The sequence below is a fragment of the Typopeltis vanoorti genome, chromosome 20 (genome assembly GCF_054136105.1).
Source record: "Typopeltis vanoorti isolate ZY-2024b chromosome 20, IOZ_Tvanoo_1.0, whole genome shotgun sequence".
NCBI lineage: Eukaryota > Metazoa > Arthropoda > Arachnida > Uropygi > Thelyphonidae > Typopeltis > Typopeltis vanoorti.
The window spans coordinates 27,169,963-27,185,662 of record NC_143568.1 but is presented as its reverse complement, the minus strand read 5'-3'; the positions used below and the strand labels follow the sequence as shown (position 1 = coordinate 27,185,662).

The 15,700-nt window shown below is 33.9% G+C and overlaps 1 protein-coding gene across 13 annotated transcripts in view; it reads left to right on the top strand.

Annotated features, from left to right (window-relative positions):
* The window catches only part of LOC150095297 (CYFIP-related Rac1 interactor B-like), a 587,095-nt gene that overhangs the window by 459,822 nt on the left and 111,573 nt on the right, over positions 1–15,700 (top strand). For all 13 annotated transcript variants that reach the window (XR_016550081.1, XM_090410586.1, XM_090410583.1 and 10 more), the window contains one exon: positions 3,016–3,152. Coding sequence is in view for 12 of the 13 variants with exons in the window: in XM_090410586.1 (XP_090266712.1) it covers positions 3,016–3,152 (137 nt within the window). In the remaining variant the exon portion in view is untranslated. The remainder of the gene's footprint in view (positions 1–3,015; positions 3,153–15,700) is intronic.

The window sequence follows — 15,700 nt, the reverse complement described above, 5'->3', positions numbered from 1 at the left end:
AAAAAGTACCAGTAGAAATTTGAATACAACAAACTAAAATGTACAATAATAATGGAAATCTCTTATACTCAGTGAAGTGTATGACAAATTTAAAACTATAACATGCCATTGTTAATTAATTTTAATTTATTCAAGCTTAACTGTGAGTTACATATTTCCTTAAATTGATGGATATCCCACTGGTATCATTATGCCATAAGACTATGTTATAGTGTCAGGCATAGGTAATAAGGTTATCCCCATTCCACAATCCCATATTTATTTTCTTTCCCAAAAGAAACATTAGCCTCAGAACACCTGATGGTCTCAGTTGCCTAAGAAATAAAGCTGGACAGTCTAACCTACTATCTGTTTTGCATAATCTTTATCAGTGTAAGGTTGTGTTTTGTTTTTGTTGTGTTTAACTATCGTTCTGTGTATGTATTTTCTCCATAACCAATAAATACTATTCTCTCTCTCTCCCTCCCTCCCCTTTGCCCCCTTCCCTGTGTGATGATCCTGAAATTCTTTAACAAAATGAAGATATTAAATACTATTTTAAAAAATTGTATTTTGATATTTACATACATTTTTGGAAGCTTGCAAACCTGAAACATCCATTTAAATCTTTGATGGCATTGATCTTTGACTGCAAAAGAAAGATTAGGAGCATATGAGATTGAATTGGTATGATCACTATTTATCAGTACCCCCAAATCGTGATTTTTTTGTCTTGCCCAAACTCTTTATTGATGGTCAGATTAACTTGTTGAAAACCCAAGGCATACATAACTGGACAGTGTTTATATTGCTCAGAAATGCTAAATGCTGCAGTTTGTTGTTAATGGAAGAGTATGATTATGAATTACAGTTATAGAACATTATACTATGGTCGAAGTAGCTGCTTGGTCAGTGTAATAACTTTTAATAGTAAATATTGTTTTCCAATTAGCCAGAATATATTCCATACTATTTAGCATTGGAAAGTGGTATCTTGCTAACAAAGTTTGCATGGATTCAATTAAACATACTAAATACTTGTATTTTTACATTATTTTTTAATTAAAAACAAAATACCAAATACAGGGTGATTATAATTAAAGTTCACAATTTGAAAGCTGTAACTGTGTAACTACTCAGTGGAATGATTTAATATTTAAATGATGATGATGTTTGTGGCAATGGAATTTTATTTTGTACAAAAACTAATGTTAGTTCTAAAAGTTGCAGCCACTATAGCAATAAATGAAGCTGCAATACATGTAAATTACGTATTATACTCCTGGTATGCAGTGAAATGCTGTACCATTTATACAAAGATCTCCAATATCGTATGCTTTGGCAACAAACTACTATGAAAGCAGATAGCTGCAGAATGCATCAGTTCATTGCCTATGAGTAGACAGTGTGTTAAAGCACATCACCATTACCGAAGGATCGTGCACTTCTTGTGAAGTTGTTGTAGCCAAATAACAGCTGTACCTTAACAGCATTGCAGAAGTTCAGAACATTAAAGGGATTAAAAAGTGGGTCCTATGATTGCATATGGTTTTTATGCAAAATGATCTGGAAAGTTGAAGAGATAGGTTCCTTAAATGTCAAACCTGGCAGAGGGTGGGAGCCCATCAACTGGCAGACAGTGGTGGAAGTTGCCACAGCATTAGAGGAAGAAAGGATGGCAGATGTTGTGGGAAGCAGCAGTGCGTGTCATATTACACGGTCTTTAGACAAACCCATAAGCACACGGTTCATAGTCATAAGACAAATTCTGCACTGTCATCCTTACAAGATTTTCCATGTTTTGCAGTTGCTTAATCCTGACCAGGGTGCATGAGAAACATTTTAAATCTGCAGTTTCTTGCTCGGACTGAACTGGACAATGACTGGCCATGGAACATTTTCTGGACTGACAAAGCTCACTTCCATCTGAATGGTGCTGTGAATATGCACAACTGCAAACCTACACGTTGTGTGACAGATTCCACTTCATCCCCTGAAGGTCACCATTTTATTGGACCTTTCTTTTTCAAGGAGCTTGGTCCTGCTGGTTTCATTACCTGCACTATTAATGGCCAATGATATGCATCTCTTAGCCAATCAGGTGATTCCAACACTTCAACAGCGTCAGTGCCTGGATTAAACAGTTTTTATGCAGAATGGTGTCTCTCCTCACAATGATGTGTGAGGAGGGACACCTGTCACCACCCCTGTCAAGCAGTTGTTCTTCAGACACATTTTACTGAGGACAGAATCATCAGCTGCCATTTTCATACAATGTGGTATGAAATACCACAGATCTCCTGCGGCTTTCAGCTTTAGGAACATCTCAGAGATGTCTATCATGGACACAAATGTGACATTTTGTATTACCCACTACAGTATTGCAGTGCCATGTATTGCTCTAGTGGCAACTTTTATAACTAATGTTGGTTTTTGTGCAAAATAAAATTCCATTGCCTCCACTAAATAGTTATCCAGTTACAGCCTTTCGAAATGTGAACTTTAATTATAATCACCCTGTATATTTGACGTTCTTTAGAGTGCACCTCGCAAAGAATATTTTTATATATAAATGAAATTTAAGAATCCTGTTTAATTTAAAACTTGAACTTCCAATTTAAATTTAAAGATAGCTGATATAAAAAGAGCAGTTGATATTTAAAGTTTGGAAATTTTGTCATTAAAAATGTATCAAAACATAAAATTAGTGCTAAAAACTTCCTTTTTTTAAAATTTGGTTTGCTGGCTGAACCTGTAATAGTAATAAAGATATTTATTATTTATATTCATAATATTTGTAATTGTCTTGTTATAATGGTGTCAGAATGAACTGACACCATTAAAATCATAGTTTTAACATCAGTAGCATAACTATGATTTTTCACCACCCTGATAGAATTCTTGTACCCTATGATTTCACTTCTTCCTTCTTACATCATGGGTTTTGCAGCCAAATAGTTATGCTACTAAATGACATGCTATTTTGATAAGCTTAATTCATTTAGTATAATGCTATTTTTCTTTTTCTAAAATTAGAAGAGATTGTTCCAAGAATCCTATCAGAGTTATGCTCAGGACCAATGACAACAAGGGAACACCTAGAAACTCAACAAGCCTTAGTGAAGCAGTTTGCAGAAATTTTAGACTTTGTACTTAGCTTTGATGACATGAAAGTATGTAGTAGTTATCAAATTCATATAAGAATATTAACAATTAAAAAATTAAATGGTAAAGTTATTAGTAAGAAGAAAGAAAGTGAAAGGAAAATTGAGAGGGGAAGGACATTTTGATGGATGAAAGGAGACTGGGCTATCTAAATTGCAATAATGGAATTAAATTATATTTATTGTCAACAATTGTTTTCACATTATTTTTTTCCAAAATAATGGAGAATTCCATCGACAGCCAACTTTGTTGGGACTCGGCACCTCCTATTTAATTAGCAATTGCCATTACAGATTTTGTTCATAGCCATTTTGTCTATGAGAAACTTATATCACTCATCTTTTGAACAAATGTCTTTGAGTTCAAGAAATCCAAGCTGTTGCCCTTAACATATCCAATACATTTGATTAAGTACATCATAGTGTGTTCCTGAGAAAGCCTCTTTGGCCTTCTCTTTCCTCTGCATTCTGAATTTGAGTGTCCATTTCCTCTCTATTTGCCCACTTCATGGGAGGCTGAATTTTTATCCTATGATTTCTCTATTAGTGCTGTAATATTTAAGGCTTTCTAGCATTCATAGGTATTGATAACAACAGATTCCTCCTTATTTTTGAAATCTCATAATGTAGAAACTAACTAGTTTCCACATTGTGAGATTAAAAACATTTACAACTTCTCCTTATGTGGAGAAATAGTACCCTAGTGAATTTCAGTCCTTTCAAAACTCAATCCTCGTGCATTTCTCAAACTTAAAAAAAACCACTAATTTTTACCATACCACACTATTGATATAACCCAGGTTTAAACATGAGCTTCCATTTTCTAGTATAATGCATCATGATTATTGTTACATTGACACCCACCCAAAATACAGGAAATTCTTTTAATCAGTTCCAAAACAGAAGAATAATCTTATCAGCTGTCTTGCTAATAAGATTATTTTTCTTCTGTCTTTCTTTTTTTGAAAATCATCTTTCATTCTTTTTGAAGACATAATTTTAAAGTAATTTATTAAGCATATCCTTCAAATTTTATTTAATTATTATAAAATGTTGTCAGGTAAAAAGTCTTCTTTTTATAATAAAATGTTTTAAAATAAAAATAGTATGAATCATATGTTTTAGTTAATTTTATTATCATGTTTGTGTTCATAATAAGTAAATTATATATAGTTATTAATTTACATGCTTTATATGATTACTGAATGAGATGTTTTGCTTAATTTTAATCCAGTCTTATAAAAATGCCCCTAACTATATCAATCTACTTGTATCTTGATCTTCCTCTAGGTTCTTTCTTTTTTTTTTTTTTTTTTTTGCCTGTAGTACTTGTTTTACTAATCTCTCAGCTCTCATTCTGTTTAAGTGACCATACCTTTTTTTTTTTTGCTTGGCAGCTCATTGCAGGAGGGCATGCTACAATACACAACCTGCCATCACCACCACTTAATCCTCCATTGTATCATGTCACCATCCATCATTACATACTGTAATCCTACCTCCCACTAAGAGTATTTTTGTGTGTTAATCGCATATATTCTCTAGATGATTTGCTTCTGTACGAAATGAAAAATCTGAATAATGTTTTGACTCCTCAGTGCATTTCACATGAAAACTTTTGTTTGTTCGTGCTTAAGTAGAATACAAGAAATTGTATTCAGGTATAATTTTCCTTCCTTCCTGTTTAAAAAAAAACTTACTTCAACTATGTCTGATTCAGAGGAATGTGATACAGGGGTTTATTTGCTTAACATGATACCACTTACCATGAAATCTACATTAGTGTTATTTTTCTTTTGGAATACATTAAAACAAAATCAGTCTAATCTGTTTAGCCAGTTTTCTGGGGCACAGTTTTTTCAGTTGAAGTGAGTGCAATATACTACTTGGAAGTAAATCACTGAATCATGTTGCACTATAAAATAAATCTTAAACAGAACTGTGCACTGGTGTCTTTTTGAGTATAACAAAATATCAATAAGGATAGTACCAAAGCAAATAAATAAATAAATAATGCAATAATTGTATGGTCGTTTTACACATGCATCTCTCATGCAAGAGGGTTACACCCATAGGGTACAAGTAGACATATATTTATAGTCAGCTGTGAAATACATTATCATTAATAAAGAATTGCAAAGCAAAAAGCTTGATAAATGTGATTTAAGGGGGATACTGCTTCTTTGAAATAAAGTTTTATATATATATAAATATATATATATATATATATTTTTTTTTTTTTTTTTTTTTTTGTAATTAAACATGAAGATATATAGATGAGTCAACAGAAATGATTTATGAGAAGAGAATAAAACATTCCATTGTCATGTAGTGCATGACACCCTCAGTAAAGAAATTGCACTTGTAGAGTATAAATAGATTTGCATGATTTGAAATTTCAGAATATTTGAACAAAAGCAAACTTTAGTTATTGAATATAATTTTTTCAATTGGAATTGACACTTGTTATGATGTTCCTACAACAACAAAAAAAATGATGCTAATGAATATGTTTTAAACAAAACTGCTAAACCTAAAATTTTACTGATTTGAACAGCAAACTTCACATCATTGAACAAGCTGAAAGAGGTGAATATAGCTGATATTGCATGCTGATTTAATGTCATGGTCAACGAAAAAAATAAATAACCAGAGCAACTCCAATCCTCAGTCATCTACAAAAATGACTAAAGAATTTGATTTAGTAAAATTGACTTTCTCTTATAAGGAGCACTCCTTCACCTGTCTCACTGTGAATGTGTCTGACTGTGGTTATCAAAACTTAAAATTATAAAAAAATATTAAACTACAAAGTACAAGCCATTAGGAAAAAGAAAACCAGGACTTCCTCTTAAAAGATTCAACGATGACTTCTAAGGCGGGAACAGGCCACTCTAGTCCTAAATCCTTGCTATGCATGATGATGAACAAAATATTAAAAAAAAAGTTTATTATATTAAACAAGTTTTCACTGGCAACTTGTTTCAGAACAAAACATAGCTTCATCTATGAAATGACAGTTCAGTTTTGTTCTGAAATAAAATGCCATTGAATATATTTTTTTCTTTTAATTATTTGTTATAATTTTAAATTTTTTTATTAAAATGCAAATTTTATTAATTATATATTTTTTAGTAAACTTTTATTAAGTTTTATAATCAGCAATAACAAGACAAAGACAATGAAAATAGGCAGAAGCATTGAAATATCAATTGCATCATGAATGGAGAACCTATAAAACATTTCAGTTACTTAAGCACAATTTTACTGAAAATGGTAAATTAAATATGGAAATTGACAACAGAATCAACAAAGCTGGGATGGTAGGAAGTAAACAATAAATTTATATGGAATAAGAGAGAAATTAGTCGAAACACTAAATCAGCTGTATACAAGAAAGTGTTCAAACCAATTTTAACTTATGAGAGCTGGATTAGAAATAAAACGCTTGATCAAAGACTAGAGACCACAGATAAGAGAGCCCTGAGTATAAACAGATAGCATCAATTTGCAATATCATATTGAAAACGAGGATTTTATGAAAGAACTTGACATTGTTATCATCCAGGAATGTGTTAGAGCTAATCTCAGGTGGTATGGTCACTTAAAGAGAATGGGAGAGGAAAGATTAGCAAAACAAGTGTTCTCTGCCAGGTTGGCAAACGAAGACCCAGAGGACGACCAAGATATAGGTCGATTGATAGTAATAGGTGCCTTAGAGGACAGAAATATGAGATCTGATAATGTTGGAGTCTTGACAGATAACAGATTGATTTGGAGGAAAATTGTTGATAGGAAGTTAATAATTATGTAAATTCTTCATGTAGTACTATTATAATATCCTGTAACACCCCTTACATGTCGGGAATTTGATGATGATTTTTTAGCAGGTTTTCAAAAAAAAAAAAAAATGTACGTTATATATTATCTTATAAAACTGAATGTAAAAATTACAGAGGTATCCTCTACTGAGTGTTCCTGGTAAGATATATGCAAGTATACTTGAGAAACGGTTGAGAAGAATTGTGGAAGAGAAGCTTGGTGAAGAACGAGCTAGATTCAGGCCAAATAGAGGCTGTCAGGATCAGATTTTCACTTTGCGACAAATAGTTGAGAAATCATGGGAATATAATTCTATATCTGGAAAAGGCATAGACAAGGTGTCGAGAGAGAAGCTATGGTGTCAATGGGGCATTATAGCAAGCAATACCTAGTCTTTATTTGAGTTGTAAGTTAGCAGTTAGAATTGAAGGAAGTCAAGGAAGATGGTTTGATGTTAAATCTGGTGTGAGACAAGGATGAACATTATCCCCTTTGTTATTCATTATCGATATGGATTACATTATGAAGGAAAGTGGCATTAAACTAGATTTTAAAATTGGAGATGCTAATCTCAGCTCTTTGCTTTATGCTGATGATGTTACCCTTCTAAATAAATCTGCTACAAGTCTGCAAGATTCCCTGACTAAATTGAATAACTGTTGTAATAGATAGGGTAGGTGTGAAGGTCAGCATTAAAAAGACAAAAACAATGAAAATAGGCAGAAGCATTGAAAATGTCAACTGCATTGTGAATGGAGAACCTATAGAACAAGTGAACCATTTCAGCTACTTAGGCATGATTTTTAGTGAAGATAGTAAATTAAATATGGAAATAGACAACAGAATCAACAAAGCTGGTATAGTAGGAAGTCAACTGAATAAATTTATATGGAATAAGAGAGAAATTAGCCAAAACACTAAATTAGCTGTATACAAGACAGTGTTCGAACCAATTTTAACTTAAGGATCTGAGAACTGGGTTAGAAGTAAAACACTTGACCAAAGACTAGAGACCGCAGATATGAGAATCCTGAGAAAGATTAGGGGCATGAACAGATGGCATCAATGGCAATATCATATTAAAAATGAGGATATTAGGAGAGAACTTGACATTGTCAGCATCCAGGAATGTGTTAGCAGAGCTAATCTCAGGTGGTATGGTCACTTAAACAGAATGGGAGAGGAAAGATTAGCAAAACAGGTGTTCTCTACCAAGTTGGCAGAAAAAAGACCCAGTGGAAGACCAAGATATAGGTTGATTAATACAGTAAAAAGTGCCTTAGAAGATAGAAATATAAGATCTGATATTGTTGGAGTCTTGACAGGTAACAGACTGATTTGGAGGAAAATTGTAGATAGGAAGTTAGTAATGATGTAAATTTTTCATGTAGAACTATCATATCTTGTACACCCCCTGATGGTATATATCAGGAATTTTATGATGATGATATTATAACACCATCTATATATACTCTGTTTCATCATAATAGCAACGTTAAGATAATTTTATGGGGAGGGGGATACAAAGTGGTTCTCATTGCTTGCTGATCATGAAATTTGCTTACTGCAATGTTTTTTTGCATTCCATTTAATCACCAAATGAACACCAACTGCACACCATTTTGCTATTTATATATTGGAATGTGATTTCTTCCATTGAGTTACCTCTCATTATCTCTGTTTTGGTTTCCATTGCTGAGATCTCAAGAAAGGTGAAACAAGTCTTTCTTATGAAATATAATCATTTAAAAGCCTTTAAATAACTTAAATGTTTCTATCATATCCCACTTTTTTTTTGCCTACCAACCAACTTTTGTAATCCACAAACCCTTAGTCCATCCTCATAGGGAACATTTCACAGACCACTTACCTCTGAATCCTCCACTATTTCCTCATCCTTAATAAACCCAGGTGACTAGACTTGAGCACAGTAATCCAGATGTTGTCATATCAAGGCTTTATGAAGAAGAATGAAAATTCTTTTATCTCTGCTTGTTAGTATGTTCTTTAATAACCAAGTAATCCTGTGAGTTACCTTGGCTGCTTTAGCAATATTCCATTTAAACATGACCTCTCTATCTACTACTTCTACTCCCAAATCCCTGGCTTCATAAACTAATCTGTTCAAACGACTTAGCCCTTAACACTGAACTAAATCACATCCTCAACACTTTCTCAGCCAATGGCTACCCTCCAAAAAATATTAGAACCTACAAACCACAGATCCCCTCCACAACAAGGATTACTCTAAATCCATCACCATTCCCTATATCTGAGGTGCCTTGGAAAAGATTACCAAGATCTTAAAAAAACATGACCTGACCTCCTGTTACAAACCTTAGAGAAAATTGGCATCCCTTATCTGCTCCACTAAAGACCAACCACTTCCCCTAGACCTACCTGGTGTTTACCAGGTCCCTTGCAGTTGTAAACTGTCTTACTTTGGCCAAACAGGCAGGACAGCGAATATCAGAATTTCGGAACACAAGGACTACATCCGTTTTCACAAATACAGTCATTCTGGGCTTGCGGACCATGCTCTGGATACACGCCACAGAACACGGTGGAAGAAAGCTACAGTGATACACCGTAGCAAATACAAATTTGAAAGACTCTTTATGGAATCAGCCTCAGCCCTAAGAAATTCTCCAAACCTCAACAAATTTGGTTGTATGCGACTGCCCCAAATTTGGGAGGCCTACATCAGCAGACCTTCAGCCCAACGGCCAAGAACACCTACTTAGCCCTCTAGAGGGCACCATCAGGACTGTTAGGAGAACAATAGTTTCATCTCTTCATTCCTAGTTTCTGTGTTGTAGTGCCAACGTGCACATAACTTTTTTTGTAAGTTCCTTTAGAAGATGGCAACGTGACGTTGCCGAAATATCAGGAAATATTTATTAAAGTTTAATTTAATTTATATCCTTAACTACGTTGTTCAATTCCTTAAGTGTTTTAATAATTATAGGCATTAGTGAGACTTGGCTAACAGCAGATGATGTAGTTACAGAGATAGAATGTGATGGGTTTAGTATTTTCAGGGAAGATACAGTAGACAACACGAGATGAGGTACTACTGATGATAGCAGATGAATTGCAGCCAACCAGATGGTGGGACTTTTGAGTCAATGTAGTGTGAGATTGAGGCCAATAGGACAAAATATAAAATTGATTGCTGCTATAGGCTAGGAGTGCCAGTGATGATGATGTGGAAGACATGCATCAGCAGATTAATACAATGTATGTAAGTTGAGTAATTATGAGGAACTTCAGTTTTCGAGACATAGATTGGAAGGAAAAAAGATCACACGACAGGATGGAAATGAAATTTATACACTTATTGGGAGATAGTTACTTGAAGCAGAATGTGACAGAGGAAACTCAAGCTATAAGAGTACAGGAAAACCTTGCTTACCGCGAATTTGATATGCGCAATAATCAGTTAATGCGATTGAGTGAAATGATACAATTTCCTGCTTTAAGCAAGTGATTAATCAGTTAACGCGATTTTTTATGTTATGCGAAATTTTACATTATGCAAAATTTTTTGTTGCCAATCTGCAATGAGCAGAAAAGCTGGAAGCCATTAAGAGACATGAAAGTGGTGCTAGTAATACAATGAATACCTCTGAGTACAGGGAATATTCAGGCAAACGCTCTCAATATTTTTTCCTCATTGAAAGAGACCAAATTTCAAGAGGAATGTGAAAGCTTTACTGCAAGTTTAGGATGGTTTGACTGTTTTAAAAATCAAACTGGACTGCATAATGTAAGAATAACTGGAGAATCTGCTAGTGGTGATAAAAATTCTGTGGCCAAGTTTCCTGAAGAATTGCGAAGGATAATTCAGGAGGGTGATTATGATGATCGGCAGATAATCAGTGTCGATGAAATTGGTCTCTTTTGGAAGTGTATGCCAACAAAACCTTTCCTCGCTGAAACTGAAGCATCTCAAGCAGGATACAAAGTATTTAAAAATCATCTTATGCTTTTATTCAGAGGCAGTGCAGAAGGCAACTTTAAACTGAAGTCTATGTTAGTTTATCATGCACAAAATCCAAGATCTAACATTATTGAAGAAATCAGCACAATTGGAAAAGAACTTGGATTTAATGAACTGGATGATGAAGATATGAGAAACTTGCTCGATTCCCATTCAGAACATTTAAGTAAGTATGATCTCTTTTAACTAGAAGAACAGAGTGCATATGTAGAAGAAGATAAGGAGTGCAAACAAGAAGAAAATGTTACGACCAAAAAACTAACTGTAAAAGAACTTGAGCTAGTTTTATCACATTGAGTATGCTAAGGAAATTTTGTTTGATGCTGATCCTGATATGGAACGAAGCTTCGAAGTCCAGCGAAATCTTGATAAAGTGATTGTCAGCTATCGCAAATTGCATGACAAGATGAAAAAGTCGAGCAGGATTTAAACATCTTTACTTAATTTTTTTACTAATTCTCGTGGAAAGGCTTAGACTTAATTACTATTAAGTAATTTAAGGAAATTACGTTTACTTAATTTTTTTTGTAAAAAAGTAGCTCGATCAAATGTTTAGACATTAAATAAGAATTTAAGCAATTGATTTTTATTAACTTTGATGATTTTATCCACTAATATAGCTTATACTGTAATTTTTTTTCCAAATTTACGCTGATGGATGAATTATAATTACTCCTATTGTTTATTGTATTTGTTAATGCGATTTCACTTAGCACACATTAATTGATGGATTAATTAATTGTGTTAAGCAGGGTTTTCCTGTATTGGATCTTATTATAGGATCAGATGACTTGTCCATAACTAAGGTGGCTACATTGCCTCCAATTGAGGAAAGTGGTCATGTGGTCAAGACCACATGATCATGAAAAATGAATGTTGTGGAGGGTATATAAGGAGAAATGTGACCAGCTAATTCATGAACAGTACAAAGATCAGGAAAGAAAGTGACCAGCATGGTAAAGAAAGCAAAATGAGGTTATTAGTTTTTATGTTATATGTCAAGTAGGAGGAAGAATGACTGTGGAAAGATAACCTTAATGAGTGCTGATGGGCACAAGATGACAAACAGGGCCATACTTTTGCACAGGCACACGGGGCCCTAGCTAGGGATCCCAAAAAATTAGGGCCAATTTAAGGGCTCCAAACAGCGAGATTTAAAATTGAAGAATTAAAAGTATAAATAATTAAAATTGAATATAAAAGATTATGATTGTTTTCTGTTAAATTTCCTATATCACTATAATATATATATATATATTTATTAAAAAGAAAAAAGGATGCTGTTGTTTCAAGTCAGTATCTAAATAGATCATATGCCCCTTTTTTAAAAAAACAAGAATGCAAATATATTTATTTTCATATATTTTTTGTGTCCATGACCTGTTTGCAGTCATGCCGCAAACAGGTAACATTCATTTTCTGTTCTTAAAAGGGTGAAAAATTATTTACAAAACTTTTTGCATTAGGATAAAATGTCAAATTTATCACTATTATTTATTGAAAGGATATTGTGAATAATTTGAATTATAATATTATTGAAACATTTGTAAAAGGGAAGTCTAGGAAAAAACATTTGTAGTGTCTTTACTTAGCTAGTTTAACATGTGTGTTTGATATGTATTGTCTTTAATTAGCATAAGTTATTTTTAATAAATGTAATGAAAGCTTTTTGTATACATCAGTGGCAGCTCATGGCTTGAAATTGTGGGGGTGCTGCAACTTTTGAAATATACATACACTTATCCAAATACGTACACACTGTAAGTACAGTGTATACGCGTTTGGATAAGATATCAAAATTATGGTAAAAATTTTTAAAAAATTAAAACATGAAAAAATATTGTTTATTATCGATAAAATTATACAGTTTGGTGTAATTCAAAATTACTAAAAAATAAAATACATTCTTGTTTTGTTTCATGAAAAAATATTGTTTATTATCGATAAAATTATACAGTTTGGTATAATTCAAAATTACTTAAAAATAAAATCCATTATCATAACCCCAATAATGTTCTAAAATAAAAACTATAACAAATGTTATGTCTTTAATGTCCAAATATTTAAAGAGATGGAGTAAACACGATAAGTACTACGAACACTCTACTACTGGCACAAACTGCATATAAACAACATTGGAATTGCGCGACGGACAGTGCCACATTACGCTAATAGCTCACATCTCACTATGACATGCATATGCTTGCGCGCATTGCAATATGACTGTGGTAAACATGGTGCTGCTAGCATCCTTTGCCCTCCTAAGTGCTACAAGATGGATTTTTATTATTTTTTATACAAAATAAAAATTTATCATTTTATCATCAAAATAATTTGATGATAAAATTAAATATTACAAGCAAATATAAATAAATTACTAAACATATTTATATATCGAGAAAAATTGGGGTTCTGCGGTGCCTATGCATGAGCCACCCCTGGTATACATTGATTGTTTGTATTTGTCATTATTCATTCTGTGAGGGGAACCCTGGAGCACTCTAGTGCTTTGCACCCTCCCACCTCAGGAAAAGTGTAAGTACAGGCCTAGTGACAGAAACAGATAAAATAGTTGAGCTACTGAGTGACCACTTTTCAAGAGTATATCATCTAAGTGAAGATATTGTTATGACAGAAGTAACAAGGACTGATATGAGAAGAGAGGTCGAAGAATTGGAGGCACTTAGTGTATTGTAGAATCTGAATGCAAATCTAGCTGTGAGATTGGATGGGATATCAGCTTACATTTTACTAGAATGTGCAGGGGAAATGGTGATAGCTTTGACTAAGCTGTTTAAGTCTCAGCTCTAGCAAAGTCTAAGAGAATGGAAGGAGGACAAAATAAGGTAGCAAATTATAAATCAATTAGTATCTTTATTTGATGCAAAGTAAACTGCTTCTCTGTACAAGTAGCATAGTTATGAGAATAATTTGACATGCACAGATTTGTTTGCTGATGCTTGAGTAAAATAGGGATGAAAAGAATTAATTTCAAGGTGGCTGCAAGGTCTAAAGCATATGAATGCTGTGAGTGGGCTGGAGAGGAGAAAATAATTGGCTGATATTTCTCCTAAAGAGGAGGAGAAATATAATGAGGAATGCTCTTCCACAGAACTGAGGTAGATGGAATGAAAGGTGCTGGTTCAGTGAGTCAGTAGTTCAACTATTAAATGATGATAGTCAGTTGTTTGCTTGTTTTGCTGTAAGTTAAGCATGCAGGGTGGGGTGGCAAAAGAATGTTATAGTCTCTGTGTGTATGTGTGTGAGAGAGAGAGGAGTCACAAATCAACCAAACTTCTTTTCTGAACAGCAACAAAAATTTTTAGATGCTATGATCACCACCCCAGATGTGAGGGCAGTATTCCAAGATTGGTGAATTTGGTATTTGTATATAGTAAGTAATTGGTTAGATGAAAGTAATGTTTGACTCTTACTAGAGGTAAGAGTCAATCTGAGAAGAGAGATTAGGTCTTGAAACCCCCCCCCCCAAGGGAAAAAACTGTTTAAGAAGCACTGAAAATGAGTGGGTGCTATCATCAACAAAACTGTGAACAGGGTTTTGAAGTAAGTGAAAGCAAGTCATTTATATATGTAAGGAAGAGGGTGGGTGAAATTCCTGAGCCTCAAGGAAGCAGGTCTGATGAGTGAACATCTTCCATCATTATATGTGCAGAACAACATGAGAGAAAATTGGCAATGAAATTACAAAGAAAGGAAGGAAAACCATAAGATAATTTTCTGAGAAGCTCTTGTTATTAAACTCTATCAAATGCCTTGGAAATGTCAAATGCAACAGCACAATGTTCTGTAAATCTTTTCATGCACATGTCCAAAGGTGGGTGATGTGAGATGCACCGTGGATCTTGATTGCTGAAATCTATTTGTGGTTACTGATTAGCTGACGTTTCTCCAGGTGTTGAAGATATAGACTTACTTCTGTGCCCCAGGTTGAATGCCAGCTGAGTATATATAGATGATAATGGATTAATCAGGAGCACATCTCTTGAACACAATGGGTTAGATTCTATCAGGACCAGAAACTTTTTGGATATCAGGAACATTGCACTTCTCAAAAGTGCAGCGTTCCTGATAAAGGAGGAGTTGATTTTTCTTGGTGTAGTTGGGTGAGATGAATGATTCCAGAAGATCAGCTTTATCTTTAGGCAAGGTTTCAGTGTTACCATTTGGATGATAGAGGTGGAAGCACAGATACAAAGGTCGTACCTAACAACTTTTGGGAGAGAGTACTGTTGGCACAGGTGGCAATTGTTCTACATTTTTTTCTTGGACTGTCTAGATATACTTTTGGAAAACCACAGCTTTAATATAGGATGGGAATTTTGAACAGAGTGGGAAATGAATGCCTTCATTCCAAAATGGTAATCTCTGTAATAAGATCACAATAGGTATCTGGATTGGGAGAATGGAAACAGTAGTCTGACCATGGAAAGGAGGAGTAAAAATCTTGATCTTCCCACTTGGCATTTTAGTGCCAAAGTACATAGATTTGAATTGCTATGATCTGAATATCAAGAAGAGTGGTTACCCCAACAGTGCACCTGGAAGGAGAGCTGGGTAAGAAAATATGCACAGTGTTAAGCATGTGGAGAGGATTGTCTTAGAAATTCTGGTTGCTTTAGGTCATTGCTTACAGCAAATTCTTAAAAGTGTAATAGTTGGTAAGTATAATATACATACCAGCCCAGCAAAAACCAAGGGTGAAAACAAGAAT